The following is a 22,580-nucleotide window of genomic DNA, read 5'->3' as shown; positions in this document are numbered from 1 at the left end:
CACCGCAAGAATTAAAGTTAATGGTTCTCTCTCAAATAGCTTCGTTCTGCAGAGAGGAAATAAACAAGGCTGTGCTTGGTCCCCGCTCCTGTTTGCATTGTACTTAGAACCCTTGGCACAATCAATTAGACAAAATAAAGACATTAAGGGGATCACTATTGCAGGACAGGAACACAAGCTCGCTTGTTATGCGGATGACATATTGATCTATTTAGATCAGCCCACTAACTCCTTGCCTTCGCTGATGAATCTGTGTCAAAAATTTGGGAAACTCTCTGGATATAAAATTAATATGTCTAAAACTCAAATTCTCAGCTATAACTACAACCCCCCAGCTCACATGGTTGTTCAATATCCAATGAATTGGCAAGCACAATCATTGAAATATCTAGGAGTTGTTATTCCCAAGGATTTAACTAAACTATTTGAGGAGAATTTTGGTTCTCTACAAAGGAGAATAGTGGGTGATATTAGGCGATGGAACATGATCCCCTTTCTTTCTTTACACTCACGAGTTGAATCTATTAAAATGAATATCTTGCCAAGAATATTATATTTATTCCAAACACTACCAATATCCATTGATCCAAGTCGTTTCAATGAATGGGATAAAATAATATCGCGGTTTATATGGGGGGGGAAGCGGCCGAGGGTTTGTTTTAAAACTTTACAATTACATAAGAAGGTGGGAGGATGGGGGTTGCCATCACTAAAAAATTATTATCGGGCTGCTCAGTTGAAAACGGTGGTTAATTGGTGTGATACAAGCTACCAAGCACACTGGAAGACTATAGAGGAGAATATATTTTCCTCCCCAATACAAGCTGTCCTGATGGACTCGAATATTCGAAAATATATTGACAAGATTCATAACCCCTGGGTGTCGTGCACACTTAATATATGGAGAAAAGTTGTGAAAGAATTCAAACTTGAACAGGATTTGGCTTTATTCAAATGGTATGCATATGATTCTGACTTTACCCCGAATAAATTGGACTCACGTTTTAAAAGCTGGCCTGCTAAAGGGTTATCTACATATGATAGTTTGATAAAGGATGGGAACCTTATTAGTTTTGACATGCTGAAACAGAGACACAATCTAGAAAAACAGGATTTTTTTCGATACTTGCAAATAAGACACTATATAAAGACAACAATCGGTCAGATGTCAAATACTAACGTGGAATTGGTAACTTTATTTAGACAGGCGTACAGTGGGGATGTTGACACAAGACTCATTTTTTTTTGGTACAATTTTTTTATGAATAAGCTTCCACACTCAACTGATTATGTGAAGATGTTATGGGAAAAGGAGGGAGGGATGTGTATTTCTAGGGAAGAATGGACTCAGATGTGGGAATGGCAATGGAGGAGTACTTCCTCCAAAAGCTGGAGGGAGTTCGGATGGAAAACTCTGATAAGGTTCTTTATCACTCCATGTCAAAAGGCTCACTATGATGGGAATCCTCCCGTGTGCTGGCGAAACTGTGGATACCAAGGAGCCCATCACACCCATATTATGTGGGACTGTCCTGTGCTACGGACTTACTGGAAAGACATTCATGGTATATTACAAGGCATTTTTAACTGTACATTCCCTCAGGATATGAAGACAATTTTTTTTGGCTGTATACCGCAGAACTGGTCCAAAAGTGACATATGTCTGTTACGAGCTTTATTGGTTGCAAGTAAGAAATGTATAACAAAGAAATGGTCCTCGCAAGACATACCGACTTTGTCATTATGGTGGGAAATTACGTTAGAGATATATAGGATGGAGGAAGTAACAGCTCATGTTAATGACAGGATGGCCTGGTTCCATCTGTGCTGGGATAAGTGGGTCCAATATGTTAATACCTATAAACCGAATTTTCTCTTTAAAGCTTGAAACCACCAATTTAGTTAATTGTTTACTCCCGACAGAGCTTTCTCCTTTTATTTTATATATATATTTTTTTTTTCCTTTTTTTTTTTTTCTTTCTCTTTCTTTCTATCTGTCTTTCTTCTCGTTTTGTTTCGTTTTTCTCTTGTAAACTGTGTTAATTAATGCCTGTAATCATCTTTATGAGGTAATATTGTAGAAATAAAGAATATAAAAAAAAAAAAAAGAAATATATTTGAAATAAAAATTTAATACAATTGGTTTCTTAATGTATGTTCTTTAAAATACAGTGTGTGTTTATTAAATATCATAATTATAACTAGAAAAATTTGCATTTCCTGCAAAAATGCTGTGTGGATGCTTTAAAGCTGAAGCTGTCTGCTGAAAACAGCTGAAGAAGCTGAAGTCATTATTTGAAAAGTAGTTGAACTTTTAATAATTTTACAGAAGCATAACAACTTAGAAAAAAGGTAATAACTTAGCAGAAACTCTCTTCTCACTGCTGAGGTCTGGGAAGCGCTTCCGCTCCCTTAAGGCCAAAACAGAGAGAATGAGGAGGAGCTTCTTCCCCCAGGCTATTCGGACCCTGAACCAGGTGTAGGACCGGACTCTCCCACACATCACATCACCACATGCACCACCACACATTTCCTATAATTTATAATCCTTATAATCTCTTTCTGCTATTTGCACATTTTTTTACTGTAAATTTCTAAGTTAATTTGTAAATTTTGTAGTAACCTGTAAATTGTAAATACTGTAAAACGTTTTTGTGTTATTTAATGGTCGGGCATTGTACAGCTACAAGCATTTCACCCCCATGTCATACTGTGTTGTGTGTGTGTGTGACAAATAAAATTTGAATTTGAAACATAACAACATAGCAGAAGTATTGTAATTCAGCAGAAATGTTCATATTTAGCACAAACATGAAAACTTGGAAGAAATGGTGTAACAGTAGAACAGTAGTATAATTTAGAAATAAAAACTCTTAGTAGAACTTAGTAGAAATGTAATATAGTAGCAGAAATACTATGATTTAGCAGAAAAGTAATAACTTAAGCAGACATTTTAGAAAAGCAAAATGGCCAGCAGAAAAAAGTTTTCTCAAAACTACTAGTTTTTCAACTGTGAACAATTGGCAGAAACATTAGAAAAGCCAGAAGGAAAAGCCAGCAAATACACAAGGGTAAGGCAAAACTGACATGCCTAACAATGTTTACAAATATGGAAACACACTCAGTAACTCAGTGACACATAAGACATGTCCAGAAAACAACGTGTACAAACATGGATGCAAACAAACAATATAATAATAGCTTCATAATGATTACAGGACATCAGACTATTTGTTCTTATAGCTTAATGATGCAGAATTATCACATAGAAATAAAAAACCTGAAGTTGTGCACTATTTGAACACGTTGCCTGCAGCACTGAAGGACTCTGCGACAGACGTGTGTCTCACCCTGGCAGCACCTGTCCTCTCCTCCGCTTCAGTTCGCCTCAACATAAGCTCGTCATATTCTGTGATATGATTTACTCTGAGGTGTTTGACGAGGGTAGTGATGTTGCCACAGCACCTCACTGTCTTGCCACATGTAAACATGCAAATCGCGTCTTGGCTGTTTGTGGAGGTAAAATGCATCCTCACATGACTCCGTTTAGGCTCAGCCATCCCATATGGAAAAGATATTTATAAATCTTATAAAGTTTGTATCGGTCTACATACAAGAGTGAAAACAGATATAAGATCCCTTGAAAAATTATATAAATGAAACTTGTATGTTTTGGATACTTACTAAAACAATATATGAAAGTAATAAGAAAGTGGCCACTTTGATGAGTAAATCATATAAGTTTTTACTATTTCTTTTCCATATGGGATTGTTGTGAGCGCACACACCAGGGGCAGTGTTGCCTACTTATTTAGTGAGTTTTCAGAGCCCTTTAGTGACTTTTTTTCTAAAAAGCAACTAGCGACAAATCTGGTGACTTTTTCTGGTGTTATTGGAGACTTATTTATGACAACGTTTTGATGTGAAAGGGCGTATCGCTCTTCTCACCAAGCAGCAGTGCTGCCGTGGGCACCTCGCCCACACCAAAGCGCTCACTGCTATCAGGACAGGAAATGTTCCCACTAGTGATGTGTCGGTTGTGAACGAAATGGCTCTTGACGTGAACGACGCGAGCCGTGGGTTTTTTTTTTCTTTCTCTCACCCTCTCTCTCGCACTTTTTTTCCGCTTCACTCCGCACGCGAGTCTTGTGCTTAACGGTGTGTTCACACCGAACACGATGGACGCGAGCGTCAGGTTTACATGTAAAGTCAATGGAAAAGCGCGATGACACACGATTGCGGTCCCGCAAAAATTCGGAAGCAGAAGCGTCGCGAAAACGCCTGAAATGCGCGTCAGTGTAGCGCGTGTGGCGTGTTTGACTTGCGAAAAAAGCCAGGCGCGTGAGTTTTTGTGTTGCATTTTGTGCATATGCGCATTTCGTGTCTACCGCTCAGTTGAAAGAACTGAACTCCAGCGTCAAATCGCGCCGCGACAACCAATCAGGAGCCTGGTGACGTGGCTCTGACCTTGGTCAAAGGGGCAGATCCAGCCAAAGCCCTCCATTCTTCATTCAGTATGGAGGAAAAGCTAATCAGTGCTGTGGCTAATCACCCCGAGCTGTATGATGCTAGCTGCTACTGCTACCGAGACAGGAATAAAAAGGACCTAGCTTGGAGACACATAAGTGAGGAGATCGGACAACCTGGTAAGTTCATAAATTCTTCTTTTTAATTTTCAGACTGACCCGATGAAGCCGCGCAAAAGCTAGCAAGCCCACCTACTGTCCCGCTATTTTCCCACTGATGTACAAATACCTTTCCGCTAACAAGATAATGCGTTTATTCAGAGGACATCTGCAGGAGAAAGTGGAAGAGCCTCAGGGACACCTATAATAAGGAGAAGAGGACAGAGAAGGAGAAGAGGAGTGGGTCTGCAGCAGGATCGGAGAGGAGATGGAAGTTCTTCGCGGTCATGGGGTTTCTGGACTCCTTCCTCACCCCGCGGGAGACTAGCGGAAATATGGTGCGGACCGTGGAGAACTTCTCCCCCGAGGACCAGGGACAGCCCGAAGAGGCAGCAGGGGAGTGTCAGTCAGAAGGTATGTTTACAATGAATTAATGTAGGCAGTTAATTTATGCGTGTTGTCATACAGGAATATATTTTGTTTATTAATAAACAGTATACAGTAGTCCTGCTGTTCATCCGTCACCGCTTCGCCTTTTCGCTGATTTTTTTTATTGCACCGTACAGCTTTCAACAATGCGCATTGCATTCTGCAGCCCAAATGACAAATCTCCTCCGTGTCGTGTCTCCTGCGCTTGTCAAACTTATCATGTTTGGTTTTGATAACCATCACGTCCAATAGAAAAAACAGCACAAAAACACCCATAACTATGACCCTCATTCGGAAATAGACACCTGCACCGGGAGCGAAAAAGGCGCACGAAAGTGGCGCCGCAGACGGAGAAAAAGCGCGGCATAATACTTTTACGTTTTAAAATCGACAAAGGTTTGCACTTTGAGAATCAACTTGTAAGAACTGTGACTACTGTTCATGTGCTGCAATAAATGGGAGACCACTGTATATAATAATAAGTATATAATAATATAATATTCTCAATGACTATTGTCTTCAACCTGTTAACATTTAATATTGTCTTGATAGAGTCAAGTAATCATGCAGAGTCCTCCCCTGTTGCTTCTCCTGGCTCCCCAGTCCCTGGTCCCTCCACTCCTGCTGCTGCACCCGCAGGTATGAACATCAAGCACTGACAGCTTTTTACTTGCTTGGATTTCCTTGTGATCACCTTTACTAAATATCTACAACCAATCTGTTTATATCCTGGTTTTTTTCAATTTTGAAAATGAAAATCTAGTAGCAGCCTCCTTCTCATTTCTTTGTGTTGTTTTGTGCTGTGTTTTACAGGCCCACAGAGGAGGACAGCTCGAAGGCGGGCGAGAGACGGGTCCCAGGACGGTCCATCGGCGGTGGAGCTGGCCATCCTGAGTCCCTAAAGAGGCCACGCCCGTCTCCAACAGAGCATTTTCTCCTCAGCCTTGTTCCTGCTCTGGAGAGCATGCCGCCTCAGACACGAGAATTCGTGAAATTTCAAATTTATAAATTAGCTTTTGAAAACAGCATAGGTGTGTTAAATTTGGAAACATTGGACCCTAATGATCAGTAGTTTTCTGATGAGGCAGCAGCTCTCCAGGGCAGAAACAATGTTCTCATTTTTCTCCTCCTTCTCCCTGAGGCTCTTCCACTCCAAGCTGGGTCCTTTTTATTCCTGTCTCTCTGTAAATAGTTAAATTTCATATATTTATGTTGAATGTTTTTGTTACTGAATTTATATATTTTTTCAAATAAACATTTATAATGACAAATGTCTCAGTTCTACTACACAGCAAATATTGGCACCTGACTTGACACAAGTAGAATTTATTTCATATTATACTAATGACAAAACATACTAATACAGTGTGATGCAAAAGTTTGGGCAACCTTGTGAAAAGTAATTATTTTCCTGTACAAATCATTGGTTGTCACAATAAAAATTGTCAGTTAAATATATCATATAGGAGACACACACAGTGATATTTGAGAAGTGAAATGAAGTTCACTGGATTTACAGAAAGTGTGCAATAACTGTTTAAACTAAATCAAGCAGGTGCATAAATTGGCAACACAAAAAAAGAGACATGAAATAAATATTTAGTGTATATCAATGCGTGTGTCTCCTATATGATATATGCAAGTGACATTTTTTTACTGTAACAGCGATTCATAAAGGAAAATAATGACTATTAATAAGGTTGCCCAAACTTTTGCACCACACTGTATATAGGAACATAGTGAAGACAAGTTACTTACTCACAAAGAGCACGCGTATTTTTAGTGGTCCAGAGCTGCAGGAGAAACACAAGAGAGACACAGACTGATGCGACACAACCAGTAAGTAGGTGTACAGCGTACACTGTAGTGTGTAGCACACAGGAGTATCAGCTTATTACGTACACGTTGGTAAGCTGTCTTGTTGCAACTGACGAACTGAAACAAACGAGCGTGCTGTGTGTGCAACAGCGCGACACACATTACCTGTCCTTTTATTAACTGCACAGGTAGTGCTGGTCACAGCTGCTGGCTACCTGTGTAAGGCTGTCATGGGTCTGTAGCTCTGTCACCGTTTTAGGGAACATGTTTAGTTTTAAAGTAAGTTTCCGGGCTTTTCCTGCCTTTCTGGAGGGATTATATTTCACTAAAAAACGATCTAATATGCATGTCCACATAATAATTATTATAATTATAATATATTAAAAAAACACACGCTGTATTTTAAAGAACATGCATTAAGAAGCAGATTATATTAGATTTATATTTTAAATAAGACAAAATTGGGATTTTACAGCAGTAAAATGATTGTATCTCTACAGTTTAAACATGTAATAAGCTTTGCCCTGCACAGAGTGGATAGTGAAACAAATGGAATCATCATAAATACCATCCATCCATCCTTTCGCTTCCGCTTATCCTTTTCAGGGTCGCGGGGGGCGCTGGAGCCTATCCCAGCTGTCATAGGGCGAGAGGCGGGGTACACCCTGGACAGGTCGCCAGTCTGTCGCAGGGCCGACACACAGGGACAAACAACCATTTGCACTCACATTCACACCTAGTGACAATTTGGATTATCCAATTAACCTATCCCCTCAAGCTGCATGTCTTTGGACGGTGGGAGGAAGCCGGAGTACCCGGAGAGAACCCACGCAAACACGGGGAGAACATGCAAACTCCACACAGAAAGACCCCGGCCTGATGTTGGAATTGAACTCAGGACCTTCTTGCTGTGCGGCAACAGTGCTAACCACCGTGCCACCGTGCTGCCCTCATCATAAATACATTATTTCATATTTATTACTTCCCCCTCCTCATTGCTTTATTATTGTAGCTCTAGTAATAAATAATAATGTAAGGATTCTGGATCAGCACCATGATGCCCATAGTATATACAGTATTCTGAAGAAGGTCTAAAATGTCACTGTGTGTGCATGTGTGTGTTTTATTTAGATGGACTTTTAAAAAAAATATTACTCATGATATAACATTGTCCAGACATGCCTGGTAAGGACATGAGGAGGAAACAGTAGGAGCTGTGTGAGGCTACTAAAGGCAGGGCTATAACATTTTTCTGTCATCATTTTATTATAGATTAAGTGCTGGAGTTGTTAGGTGTGGATAATTAGATTATAGTTTATTGCAATAGCAAGTTGTGCCTTGTTCTCAGATAGACAGCAAGTGGAGAGTGATATATGAAATGATGGGATGGAAGGAAGAAGAGAAGCAAAGAGTGATTCACAGGCAGAGCCTAAATTATTTCTCACAGTTTTTTGTTGCCTTATGGTTCCAAGCGCTGTCACCAATCTTTGCATTTTGTTATTATCTCATGACACAGCTACCATCTCTCCTATGGACTTTTTAATGTTTACAGTCTCAGATCAACACAGCCCTGCCCTCCAGCACTATCCACAGCACCCTCAACAGCAACATTGTACCCATCAGGTAAAGCATCGGCTACGTTTGCTTTGCCTTGTTGCCCATATTAGATTCTTGATGAATGTGTGTTGTTGTTATTCAGCCTGGTTCAATGTGCCCCTTTTTAACTTTGAGCACCTGCCCCTTTAAACCTCTCTGCATAGCCCTGGTTAAATGTCACCGTTATTATTAGCCGGCCCGGAAACAGCGTATTTTATTTATTGTATCTCAAATTATAGCGTCATAATGATTACAGGACATCAGATTACTTGTTCTTATCACTTAATAATGCAGAGCTCATCATATAGAAATAAAAAAACTGAAGTTGTGCGCTATTTGAACACCTTGCCTGCCTGCAGCACTAAAGGACTCCATGAGAGACGTCTGTCTCGCCCTAGCAGCACCTGTCCTGTCCTCCTCTTCAGTTCGTCTCAACATACACTCGTCATATTCTGTGATATGATTTACTCTGAGGTGTTTGACAAGGTTAGTGATGTTGCCACAACCATACATGCCAACCCTCTCGATTTTTCCGGGAGAATCCCGGAGCCACCATTCTCCCGAATTTCCACCTGGACAACAAAATTGAAAAACCATATCGCAGAATTCATAGCGCCGCCGAGCCAATTCCAGTTTCCAACAATGGCGGCAGCTCCTTAGTTTTAATATTACTCTTATTTCTCTTTCTGGGTCGCAAAAAGAAAAAAACAACTTTTGACATATTGTCAGGTGAGAATGTAGCTGTGTAAACTTCAAATATCTGAGCCGACACATCGTCTTCAAACCCCCGCGGTCTTTCACTACTCGGGTTAAACATGATATATAAGTCACTTTGATAACTTAAAAATGTTATTGTTTGGCTTTTTCAGTGTTTTATTTGTTCGTGAGTAAATCTGTTTGGCTGAGATTAAAGTTATTAGATTAGATTAAATTAAACTTTATTAATCCCTCGGGTGGGTTCCTCCGGGGTTTTCACACAGCTGAATAAACATCAAACAGAAAACTAATTAAAGAAAGTGTGAGATGGTCGAGAGTTTACGTCAGCGCCCGGTTATATTTTAGATAGCAAGGAACAGACGGCAGAGTTTCACTCCACCGAGGGAACTCGTGACGTACTACCTGGCTTTCTTTAGACCGCGAAGGCCGGGTCCTCAGGTGGAAGCAGCCTCTGAATTTGGACTCCCCCGCTGTTTCGGTGATGGTGACATTTAACGTATTTTATCCGATAAATAAACACTGTAAAATGTGCCCTTTTGATTGTCTCCCTAATTCTGAGGTTTCAAGGTTGGGAAAGTATAGCCACAACACCTCACTCGTGGAGCACTTTTTTGCCACATGTATCCAAACCACGTCTCAGCTGTTTGTGGAGGTAAAATACGTCCGCACAATTAGGCTCAGCCATTGTTGTGAGTGCGCGCGCCAAGGGGCTGCGAGACATTTATACAGCCGTATTTCGCACATGACTATGAAAGGCGGAAGAGCAAGTAGATCCTTTGAATGTAGACAATCCGAATGTTATAGTTTCTTTCCACTACGTTGCTGTTAATGATAAACTACAAATTAACCCTAAATTACTAAAAAATATCGATATATTTCAGGATCAATCCGCACATCACTAATACTAATCATCCACAACTATTTTCAGTTGCAGATGATAAAGGATTCAGAAAGTTTATTCATGCGGGCCCATATGACAGAGAAGGTGAATGTTCTTTTTGTTTTCATATTTTAATTTATATTTAATTATATTGTGTTGTTTCACTTTAAATTTGTAAAAGGAAAAAGCTGAAAATTTAAATAGTTAAAAGTTGAAATGTTGGTTTTTGTATTATATGATTTATTTATTACATTTTATGTGGAGTGAATAAATAAAAGTATATTTACGGTGGCCCCTAGAGACAAAGCATGTACAAACTCCAAAAAACGGAAAAACTCGAAAAAACGGAAAAACTCCATAGCACGTACAAACTCCAAAACACAGGAAAAACTCAGAAGCACGTAAAAACTAAAAACACGTACAAAAGACAACAGAAGTGCTCCAGGATGCTCGTGCGCAGTGTTGAACTTTTGTTACCTAGAGGCTACACAAGCCAGGAAGTACCAACGACCAGATTTGGTGTGTGGTAGTAACAGGTAAATGAACATTTGTTTTAAATTATCTGAATGAGTGCTTGTGTATAAATACACAAACAATACACATATGCTTTCAATTGTGTAATTTAACTGATCTAGGTAGCTCTGTTTTGGAAGTTCAGTTAACGCTAAAAATGTGTTTTGGAGTTTGTACGTGTTTTGTCTCTAGGGGCCACCACATATATTTATATATAAACATATATAAATAAAACCACTTTTTTGTTTACCATTAGTAACTCCTTTTGTGCATAATTTTATATTATTGTTAATAATAAATTATTTAAAGCAACAAAACAACCTGAAGAGCCGGTTGGGAGCCAAAAGAGCCGGCTCTTTTTAGTGAGCCGAGCCGAAAAAGCCGGTTCTCTAAAAAGAGCCGGAAATCCCATCACTATTTCCCACCTGTGCGTCCAAACTGCAAATGAACCGCGCATGAGCGAAGCCGCTGCTCCCACACTGACTGTAACACAGTCAATTCTTCCTTTACTCTTATGTTGTTTTGTGGATCACAAGGTTTAAAAACACACACACACACAAAGTAACTCCACCAGAGTGCCTATTTCGGGTCACTTTTGCCGGTCCAACACAGATGAAGGAGTAGGGATGGAATTGTGACATAAAAAAAAACCCAAATAAAAACCAATAATCACTAAAAAAAAATTTAATTTGTAGTTCTAAGTCACTTCTAAATGCATTTAGGGCATTTTTTACTCACTTTATGTCTCTTCTTTTTTTTTCTCACCTACAACGTGGAAAAATTAGGCGATGGTGTCTTTTAGCAACTTCTAGAGACTTTTAGGAAAGCCAATAGCGATTTTCCTAACCGAGGAGTTGGCAACACTGGCCAGGGGCTGCAACACTAGGTCCCCTAACTTTCAGAAGCTGTTGAAAGGATAAAGTTGTGGTATATCAGTGGTTAGAAATACCATTACTACTTTAGGATTAGTGTAACACAAAGTCAGGGCTGACCTGGGACCATGTCTGTGAGTCACAGTGCGCAGCATGTGCTGCTAATGCTAACTGCTAACTAAAAGCCAAAAATCCAGAATTTGTTACGCTGGCTGCTGGGCTCAGTGGGTTTTTGCAGCAGCTCTACCTGTACTAGATGCACCTGCTCCTTGTCGTTTCTATCTCTGACTTCATGTCCTCTACAAGAGTTTTTTTTAATTTTTTATCTTCAAATGTTCAATAAAAACATGTATCACTAATTCATAACGAAGAAAGCTTTGTAACTATCCCCACTGGTGAAGACTGTGTCATTTCCACAATACTGCCCTCACAAACGATTGGCTCCTGGGAAGTCGTGCAGGCCCTGAGATGTCGATTTGAATGTGCCAGTCCTCATAGAGTAGGAAAGAAGTAACTTAGCAGGAATATTGGAAAATCAATATTCCCAGCTGGAAAAGCTAACCAAAGGTAAAATTCACTCAAAATTACTTGTTGCGCTACTAAGGCAAAGTGGCACAAACTTTAGAAAAACAAGAAAGAACACCCGGCAGAAACACAAAATTATAAACACACACACACAAAGAGGTGCTTCTGTAAAGTTATTAGAAGTTCAAAAACTTTTTCAAATACTGACTTCAGCTTCTTCAGCTATTTTCAGCTTTATGTTTTCAGCTGTATCTATGGCAGTCAAACAGCCTGGATTTGCTCAATTTGAATCCACCAATCAGAGCTGCTGCTTCTGTCTGCTTCATCAGGCTGTGTAGTTGTTCCTGTCAATGCAGCTGCATCCCTTGCTCAGTCAGAGCTCACACAGAAAGAGACACAGGCTGTCTGCAAAGTCATGACATGGAGCGTTAACATAAAATGTTAGGAAAAATTTTGTGACTTAAGACAAACGTAATAACTTAGCAGAAATACTATTATTTGGCAGAAATACTATGATTTGGTTGAAATACTATGATTTAGCAGAAATACGGTATTTAGCACAAATCCTTTAAAGTAGCAGAAATACTATGATTTAGCAGAAACACTATAATTAAGCAGAAATACTATATTTAGCACAAATCCTACAAAGTAACAGAAATAGTATAATTTAGCAGAAATACGGTATTTAGCACAAAAATTAAAAAATAGCAGAAATTCTATGATTTAGCAGAAATGCTATATTTAGCAAAAATCCTATAAAGTAGCTGAAATGCTATGATTTGGCAGAAACTATAATTACGCAGAAGTAGTATGATTTAGCAGAAATACGGTATTAAGCACAAAAATATAAAAGTAGCAGAAATGCTATGATTTGGTCGAAATACTTTAATTTAGTAGAAATACTATATTTAGCACAAATCCTATAAAGTAACAGAAATAGTATAATTTAACAGAAACACTATAATTAAGCAGAAATAGTATGATTTAGCAGAAATAGGGTATTTAGCACAAAAATTTTAAAGTAGCAGAAATTCCATGATTTAGCAGAAATACTGTATTAAGTAGAAATACTATATTTAGCACAAATCCTATAAAGTGTAACAGAAATAGAATAATTTAATAAAAACACTATAATTAAGCAGAAATAGTATGTTTCAGCAGAAATACGGTATTTAGCACAAAAATTTTAAAGTAGCAGAAATGCTATGATTTAGCAGGAATACTATGATTTTGTAGAAATACTTTAATTTAGCAGAAATACTATATTTAGCACAAATCCTATTAAGGAAACAGAATAAGAATAATTTAACAAAAACACTATAATTAAGCAGAAATAGTATGTTTCAGCAGAAATACGGTATTTAGCACAAAAATTTTAAAGTAGCAGAAATGCTATGATTTAGCAGGAATACTATTATTCAGCAGAAATACAGTATTTTACACAGGCATTAAAAAGTAGCAGAAATACTATGATTTGGTAGAAATACTTTAATTTAGTAGAAATCCTATATTTAGCACAAATCCTATAAAGTAACAGAAATAGAATAATTTAACAAAAACAACTATAATTAAGCAGAAATAGTATGTTTTAGCAGAAATAGGGTACTTAGCACAAAAATTTAAAAGTAGCAAAAATACTATGATTTTGTAGAAATACTGTATTCATCACAAATCCTATAAAGTAACAGAAATAGAATAATTTAACAAAAAGACTATAATTAAGCAGAAATAGTATGATTTAGCAGAAATACGGTATTTAGCACAGACCGTGGGGATGAAGGGGAATGAGGACCCAGGTGCGGAGCTTTGTGTGCAAACAGTGCGTTTATTTACAGTGACGAAACTGATACACAACAATACATTCCCGTGTGTTCCCAACTCGTTAGCAACCTCAATTACACTGGTAAGCTCACACTCACAAACAGACCAGCTCGAGAACTGACAGGAAGTCCCACACAATGATCCTGCGTTGGTGGGAGCTCAATCGGATTCTTAAATAGCTCCCCGACGAGCCTGATCAGCAGCAGGTGTGTGTGTGGGGCTTCAGGCGTGGCCAATCCTCTAGTGGGACCACACCCATCAGGCCTGCAGGTGCTTGACATCCACACACATATACGCACACATACAGACACCTTGTCTACACACACAATAAGTGGAACACCAAACAGAAGCATAGAATAACAAATACATAACACAATATAGTTCATAACTGCTCGGGGACCCTGGGTCACTCCAACTCAGGACCCTGACAGACTGGTGTGTTTTCTTGACCGAGTTGTGTGTTAAATTCAACGAGGTCTGCGGTTTGTCTAATAACACCACGTAGAACTTCAAATGTCGTACGCTGCAGTGGGTCTGACTGATCTCTGCTTCCAGATGGATTATTCAATGTTCCCTGTGACATTTCTTTAAATAGTCAAGTTTGATCGTCTTCTCGGCGCTCCGCCAGGGGCCGATCCGAGGACCTCACACCATCCAATCGGTAGTAGCGACGGGCGGTGTGTACAAAGGGCAGGGACTTAATCAACGCGAGCTTATGACCCGCGCTTACTGGGAATTCCTCGTTCATGGGAAATAATTGCAATCCCCAATCCCTATCACGAGTGGGGTTCAACGGGTTACCCACGCCTCTCGGCGAAGGGTAGACACACGCTGATCCACTCAGTGTGGCGCGCGTGCAGCCCCGGACATCTAAGGGCATCACAGACCTGTTATTGCTCAATCTCGTGTGGCTGAACGCCACTTGTCCCTCTAAGAAGTTGGACTCGGACCGCACGGGGTCGAGTAACTAGTTAGCATGTCGGAGTCTCGTTCGTTATCGGAATTAACCAGACAAATCGCTCCACCAACTAAGAACGGGCATGCACCACCACCCACAGAATCGAGAAAGAGCTATCAATCTGTCAATCCTTTCCGTGTCCGGGCCGGGTGAGGTTTCCCGTGTTGAGTCAAATTAAGCCGCAGGTTCCACTCCTGGTGGTGCCCTTCCGTCAATTCCTTTAAAGGTTTAAAGCTCGAACAAATGTCAAAAAAGTTAAATACGTTCTCTGAAGTATTTAAATGCAAAAGTTAGCTTTGTCCAAACTGTTAAAGGAGCTCCTCTATTTAACCCTAACCCTTGGTGGGTGTGGCAGAGAATGGGATGTCGACCGTGACGTCACGATGATCCTTTGAGAAGATAAAATGAGCGCTGTGGATCATTCTGCGCATGCTCAGATCAATGAACAGGAGTTGTGCGTTTTCTCGACTGAGTCGTGTGTTTTCTAGACTGCGTTGTGTGACATTGTGACTGAATTCTATGCACATTTCACTGAGTCGTGCGTTTCCTTCCCTGAGTTGTGCGTTTTCATGCCTGAGTTCATCTCTCGTACGCTGCAGTGGGTCTGACTGATCTCCACTTCCCTGTGACATTTCTTTAAAGGTTTAAAGCTCAAAAGTGTCAAAAAGTTAAATCTCTGAATGATTTAAATGCAAAGGGTAGCTTTGTCTAAAACAACTGGCTCTTTCTGATGTAAACTGTTAAACAAGATCCTCTATTTAAGGTCTTGGTGGGTGTGGCAGAGAACGTGATGTCGACCGTGACGTCACGATGATCGTTTGAGAAGATCAAAGGAGTGCTGTGGATCATTCTGCGCATGCTCAGATCAATGAACAGGAGAATTATATGTAAATACTTTGCTATCTAACAAAGGTGCTTTTAGCAACAGCTGGTGGTGGTTCATCGTTATCAACCCTTAAACTCGTGAACTGGCTCTGTAGCTTTTCGATTGCTTCTGTTGTCTATCACATATGTATTATTTGGAACCGAGCTTACCTGTAAAAACAGACAAACAAGTAACAGGAACTACTCGGTGCACCAGCTCGGCACCACTCTTCTGCTAGCGAGGTGTCGGCTACTGATGCGTAAGACACGGGGCCCTCTGCTGGCGGAACTTATATTACAGACATTAACAGACAGCAACCTGCGGCTCTTTAGTCCTTATAGTGCGGCTCCGCGTGTTTTGGGAAAATAAATTAGGAGTATTTAGCTATAGTGTATTTTATTTATGTTAGTTCTTTTTTAACTTGTAGCTCTAAATTGGAAGATTATTTTGATATTGAAATATAAAAATAAAATTATATTCTATTATTTTTTTAATCGCTCAAAATAAGCGTCACACTGGCGGAAGCCGGTATACCCGCCGAAACGCCGTGCATTTATCAAGACTTTCAACCCCAGGTAGGCTAATGTGGATCTTCGGATCCACATGTCAGCTAATCAGCTACTATGATTTAGCAGAAATATTATTTGGTAGAAATTACCATAATTACATAAAAACAGTAAAAGATATGAAAAAGCTGAATCATACATGAATAGCCCAATAATTTGAGAACATTTTAAAGTTTGAATGGAGTTTTTACGTGAAAGTATGAGGAATAGTTAAGTTTCAAAAACCAGCAAGTTTTGGCAGAACTTTTAAAAATTTCCCATTCATTTAAATGGGACAAAATTGCATAAAAAGCTTAATATTTTAAGAAATATAATAGTCATAACTACCAGAAGTCATAGCACCCATCTCCAGAAATAGCGGAATATTGTGAAATTTGAATGGTGAAAATCGCACAAAAATTTTAGTAGTTCAAGTCCAAAAAGCGTACGGAAGCAACTTGAATAATACAAATAAAGTAGAAAGAGAAACAGGAACTCAATAGTGCCTACAGCATCCACACTATAATCCATAATTATGTGGATATGCATATCCAACAGACACAGATCAGATAGGATAAGATGAGCATCATATCTGAGACAATAACTAGGGCTGACACCTCCATCATTTTTATTGTGCAACAACACGGCAGCAGAGGACGATTTGATTTTGTCTTGGGAATAAATCACGACTGGAAATCACAGGACTCAGATCAACACACGAACTGATCTGTGCCACAGCAAATCTCATGCAGTGCTAATTTAAAAACTCTGACATATTTGGACAATCTATAATCTACCACAAAAACATACAATTGTTCATTGAAGTAAACACACAGAGCAGTAGTGGATTTTCTTTTTTCTTTTTTTTTTTGATTTGCTGCTAACTGCTAGGTTTTTATTTGTAGTTTTTGTAGTAGGAAGCACTACAAAAACTACAAATACAAAAAAGTGCAGTTAACAAATGTAGTGCTCTCCACTATGTAAAACCCTCACCTGAATTTTTAGGTCTTTCAGTTCAAGCCAATTAAATGAATTCCAAAAATTTAACCCCAACAGTCAAATGATCCCCTATGAGCAGGAAAAACTCCCTTTTCCTTCAACGCCAGGATGAAGGTGGACTGTGGCCCGAAAACATTTCTGTTTTTAAAGGGTAACTGGCCCACATCTACAATTACCACAATCGTTGATGAGTGATCCCCGCTCTGTGGGATCATTTACTTCATCCGAAAAGCTTTGAGATGGCCCAGCAAGCTGCAGGAACAACAATGGCCGCTGTGGCAAGATCCGAACCTACTTTAAGTAGGCGCCGATTATTTTCCACAGTTTTCATGAGTTCTGCGTTGTCTTTCCTGCTATTTTCGAGCTCTTCCCTGAGATCTGCAGTTATTCTACGGTTGTGCTCAAATTTAAGTCCTACGTCTTTGTGAAGCTGAGACTGTCACGGCTGCCGAGGCGAGCCGTGTGGTGTTGGAGGAAAGGAGGACCCAAAATGCAGCAGCTCTGGTGCAGGTGAAAAGGTGGATACAAACAGAAACGGCGAGGGTGAGCATGAACTAAGAAAACCTAAACTGGAAAAAACTAACCAGAAACCAAGATGCAGGGCGGTACGAGGACATAAGCCGGGAGACCAAGGGGAACAACACAGACAAACCAGCACTTAACAGAGGCAGACACGAGGTTTAAATACACAGAAAGGATAACGAGGGAATGAGACACAAAAGGAGGGCACAGCTGGGAGTAATCTGACCTGACGAGACAGGGGAAAAGTAAACTGAACATACTGAGATCAGACACGGATCTTCAAAGTAAAACAGGAAGCACATACATGTAATGACATAACCCACAACCTTAACACAGACTGGGGGACACAGAACATAGGAACATGAACCATGAAACAGAAGAGTACAAACACCCCAGGTAACCAAAACCACAGAAGATTCACCTGAAGATTTCTTTAAAAATGCTTTTGTGTGTATGAAAATGTTGTGTTGGTGCCTAATCACAGTCTTCTTTGCCCTATTGTTATTATATTGTATTATATTACAGAACCATGTAAAGGATCATTGACTCAATCCGTACCGTATTTCATGCTTATTGCCATTTTGAGGCTGTGACTGACACAGATCACATGTAGACCTGCATAAACTGTGGATTTCACCCCCCTGTGGTAGTCATGGACTTACACAGAAAAGGGGTGTTCAGCTTGGTAGGTAAGTGTTATGCACATTTGTGTTTATAGTTCATGGAGTATGTTACGTGCATGTTCCTAATGAGTCCATTTATTATAGTGAGTGACCTCAAAGCCCCCCCCCCCCCCCCCCCCCCCTGAAGACTTTGATGCTGAGCATGACAGTGAAGGTTTGTGGAACTCTGTTCACCTGGAAATGATAAGCCGTGGGGTTTTTCCAAGTGAGTGATTGCAAAAACTTATTTACAGTTATTCAGTGTTTTAAAGTAATTTAGACTGTAAGTCAAAGCATACCGTTTTCTGTAGGTAGTGTGAAGAATCCATTTTCAGTTCTTAGCAGCTTAGCAGTGTCACAGAAGACCGTCTGTTTGACGAACTCACCAAGCTAAAGGTAACATTGCTTTGTAGTTTCCAGAATACGTGACATAAAGCTCTGGGGTCGTTCCATGTACAGTTTGCCCTAATTACTTCAGCTTGGAGTGATGAGAAACCTGTGCAAAGCCTGCAACATTTCCAGCGGCGTGTAAGTCTTAGTTTTTTGACACATACAAACTGTTAGAAATTTGCTGTGTCTGAGATGTAGTCAAACTTTTGTGACACGTGTTCAAAAGTCTGTTTATGATCACTCGCAATGACAAAGTTTGAAGTCATGAGTAACTGTCTTTTAGGTACTGAAGCCACGTAAAAGAGAAATCCTCTTTCTTGACCCAATAAACACAAAGGCATGAGTGGCCATGAGGTCACATGTTTATAAGCACTTTTGGTTTGTTCCAGTTTTCAGGAACCTGTTCAGCGTTCCAGGTTAAGTGCATCATGTTCTGTTGATCTCGAGTGTTCACACATAGAGTGCATTCACATGCTTATAAACTATATCAGCCTGATGCATCACCATTTGATTCTTTGTCTCATCTTCACACTCTGATCAAGTCAGTGATGCTGTCTTTAGCTGTTTCAGACATAAGTAGGCTCTTCACAATGTTCTAGTTTAACATAAAACACTAACATTAAATGTTAGTTTATAAATTATGCCAACCTGAAAATAAAGCTGAAACTGCTGTGTGTAACACACTGACCAACTGTGAGCACGTGACTGTACTTTTTCATTTTGCGTCGAGGTCGTGTCCTCAGGCTTAAAGTTGGTGCTATTAGCAATTAACATTTGACCCCCGTCATGATGCTGTTAACTTCTCTCCCGGGCAGTGGTCAGTGAAAATAGCTTTGACTTGCAGGTAGTTTGAGTGTATGGTGACATTAATTATGCCAGTCTTTTTTGAAGGGATTTTATTAATGAGTCTTTATTTTCAATGTAATACAGGATTTTCCAGACCAAGACTTTGGAACTGACTGTGGGAGCTTCATGCTAATTGTTATTTTTCTCTTCTGTTTCTTGAGATTCATACAAACTTAATTTAAGCTTCAAAACAATGAAATTTGTGTTTTTTGTGGGGGTTCAGCTGGTCGCTGATCAGCTGTCTCCCCTCTCTCTCTCTCTCTCTCTCTCACCAGGGCTGAACTCATTATGGGTTCACGCCCTCGGAGGAAGAAACACCTGTGCCTCATCAGTGTGGTATTTAAGACGGGAAGCAACGGCTGTTCTTCGCTGGATCGTTGTGAGAATTGCGTCAGTGAAAGTCGAGCACCCCAGCAAGTATTTTCCCATGCAGTGTGTGTTCAGCATTTAACAAGCGTCTCTTTGTGTACAGATTCCCTGGACTGTTTTCCTGGTGTGCGAGTGGATTCGTGTCTGGATTGTGTGGAGAGAGACGAGCGTGTTCCCCTGGATCTTCCCCGGAGCCCTGCCCCCCTCACCTTTTGTACATAGCACTGCCCCGTATCTGTCTTTATACACTCATTGGACATTGTTCTGTAATAAATTCTCTTGTGTACATCATCCCCGGAGTCCTGCGCATGAGTCCACCTTGTACGTCGTGACAGTGGCACTGGATGCACCATTTGATTATACCGTAGTAAGTATTCTGTTTCATTTTAGAGCAATGGAGTCTTGAATCTTTTGAAAGTTGTTAAATATGTTTCATATTGAATTTATATTTTGACTTGACTGCACTATGTTGTGTCAAGGTTTAGACACATTAACAATATCAACATTTTCTGTTAAGCTTCTTGCACAGAGAGGAAGCACAACATGTGCCCATTTTCAGACTAATAAAAGCACAAGTTCCAGGAAGTCAGTCAGGCCAGTGTTCACTTTAAACACTAGTGTAATTACATGGTTAGTGAGACTTGACTCACTGTTAAAATAACTGTCCTGCATCAGAGAATAGCTAAGTTTATATCCCCGTTTGCCCGACACAGGAGCCAGCAGTTGTTGAAGATCTGCCTCCTGCTGTGCAGCAGGTTGTTCAAAATAAGGCACTTTTCTGTGGACACGTAACAATGCCAAAATATCTGTCCTTAAATAAAGAGGACCAGCAGAGGGTTAAGAGACATGTCGGAGGAAGGAGACACTGGAACAAGGGACTTCTTCCTCTTTGTTTTTCAGTTTGCAGAGGACATGGAGCTCTTTTTAAAAGCATGTGCTGACTACGGGTCAATGCGATGTTTGACATGTAACGGACAGATGAAGGCACTGGCTGTTTGGTTTCTTTATGTCTTGTTATTTTTTTTTCAGTGTACAAAATCCAATTAAAATTATTTCAAAATGTTGTTCACTTGTTTCCATGTCCATACTTCAAAATAAAAAGCTTGTTGCTATTAACAGTAATGTATTACTGTCGTGGTCCTGAGTCTGAGGACTCGGTGTTGTGTGTTTCTTTATATTCTTGTTTATTCTGCCTTGTCTTTTGTTTAGGTTTGCTATGTGTTAGTGTGTTTGTTTCATGCCTGCCTGTGTTCCCTCTGTCTGTCCATTGTGTCTGCTCGTGAGTCTGCCTGCCAAGTTCAGTGTCCTGTCTGGTTCTCTGTGTCTGTTAGTTTCCTGTTTTATTCTGAAAGTTCATGTCTCATGTCAATGTGTTCAGTTTTACCTTTCTCCTGTCTCGTTAGCCTATTTTCTCCCAGCTGTGTCTCCCTCCTGTTGCCCATTTCCTAATTACTCCCCTGTGTATGTAAGCCCTGTGTTTTCCTGTGCTCCCTGTTGCGTCGTACCCTCAGATCCTGCCTGTGTGTTCCAGTTAGTGGTTTCATGTTTGGTTCCTGTTTTATTGGTGCCAGCAATAAAGCTGTGGTTTTGAGTTTCAAGTTAGTATTTGAGTTCTGCACTTGGATCCACATTCTCCACCTGCCCGCACACAGAGCCCTGACAATTACCTTGTAATCAATAATATTTTTATACATTTTACACATTAACCCTCTGGGCTCTATGCTGGCCATTTGTAGCCACCTCACTTTTCTATTTTTGACCATTTTTGCTGTGTTAATGCAAATGGAATTAAACTTCCCAACGGTCTAGATTTTGTTTTTAGCGTTTATAGTGTTCAACTTCAGCTTCTTAAATACATAAAAAATATATACACTAAGCATCATATTATCTATCATGGCAACTTTTGGCCAATTGACCCATTATAACAATTTTAAATTCCCTGTTATTGACACTTTAGGTAAAATTACTTTCATTGTAAACTCAGCACATGAAAATTGTAGGTTTTTTTGTTGTTGTTGTTGTTGTTGTTTTAAACCAAATTACAAGAAGAATCAAAGCTGCAACACAAACAGCAACAAACACTGTTCGTAAATGTGTCCTGGAGTTCATGCAGGTGCAGAAAGGGCCGCTGCTGTAAGTAAGCCTAACAGCTTCCAGATCACTTATTTTCTGGCAAGAAGGCAAGAAGGGCATCACTGCTCTTTTCTACAATCTCCTGGATGATGTGGAAAACAATGCCTTTGTCCCATAAAACCACTTCACAGTAGTAGGAGTCCTCTAAAACCTACAACTGAAGAGTGATCCTCAAAGAAATGGGGCGCACACTGGTGACCTTAACAATTAACAGCCTTGTCCCCGATGCTGAGATGAAAAGAAGTTAGTTTCATCAATGATATGGTGAAAGAATTTGAACTTTATTACCTTTTTTATCTGAAAAGTTACTGGTAATATATAATCTAACAGGCATTTAAAGGGTAAAAAATGGATTTGGATAAAGTTTTGATGGCAAGGACTGGTGCTAATGTAAAGAGTCAACTCGGTCAAAGTAGAAAAATGTTTTAATAAATATTAATCTTGTAGCATTTTGTGAACGTAAACAAAAGGTGGCCATTTGTGGTCATGAACAAG

At 39.8% G+C, this 22,580-nt stretch overlaps 1 protein-coding gene, 2 long non-coding RNA genes and 1 pseudogene across 3 annotated transcripts in view; 2 read left to right on the top strand and 2 right to left on the bottom strand.

Moving 5' to 3' along the window:
• LOC145429642 (uncharacterized) overlaps positions 1-9,893 on the bottom strand; it is a 47,480-nt gene extending 37,587 nt beyond the window's left edge. The window contains exon 1 of the long non-coding RNA XR_013909906.1: positions 9,588-9,893. This is a non-coding gene — a long non-coding RNA (uncharacterized LOC145429642). The remainder of the gene's footprint in view (positions 1-9,587) is intronic.
• Positions 3,800-6,325, top strand: LOC145429640 (uncharacterized). The gene is made up of 4 exons (XM_080303358.1): positions 3,800-4,646; positions 4,788-5,039; positions 5,607-5,693; positions 5,868-6,325. The coding sequence occupies exons 1-4, from the start codon at positions 4,517-4,519 to the stop codon at positions 5,954-5,956; spliced, it is 558 nt and encodes a 185-aa protein (XP_080159484.1). The 5' UTR covers positions 3,800-4,516; the 3' UTR covers positions 5,957-6,325.
• A 4,457-nt stretch (positions 9,894-14,350) lies between the features above and the next one.
• On the bottom strand, positions 14,351-15,064 carry LOC145430231 (18S ribosomal RNA; annotated as a pseudogene).
• Positions 15,065-19,951: 4,887 nt separating this feature from the next.
• Positions 19,952-21,070, top strand: LOC113027357 (uncharacterized). Its single transcript, XR_013910179.1, has 2 exons — positions 19,952-20,319; positions 20,666-21,070. It is a non-coding gene; the product is annotated as an uncharacterized LOC113027357 (long non-coding RNA).
• The last annotated feature ends 1,510 nt before the right edge of the window (positions 21,071-22,580 follow it).

Source organism: Astatotilapia calliptera, chromosome 7, assembly GCF_964374335.1.
Source record: "Astatotilapia calliptera chromosome 7, fAstCal68.1, whole genome shotgun sequence".
Taxonomy (NCBI): domain Eukaryota; kingdom Metazoa; phylum Chordata; class Actinopteri; order Cichliformes; family Cichlidae; genus Astatotilapia; species Astatotilapia calliptera.
This window is presented reverse-complemented; position numbering and strand designations above follow the sequence as displayed.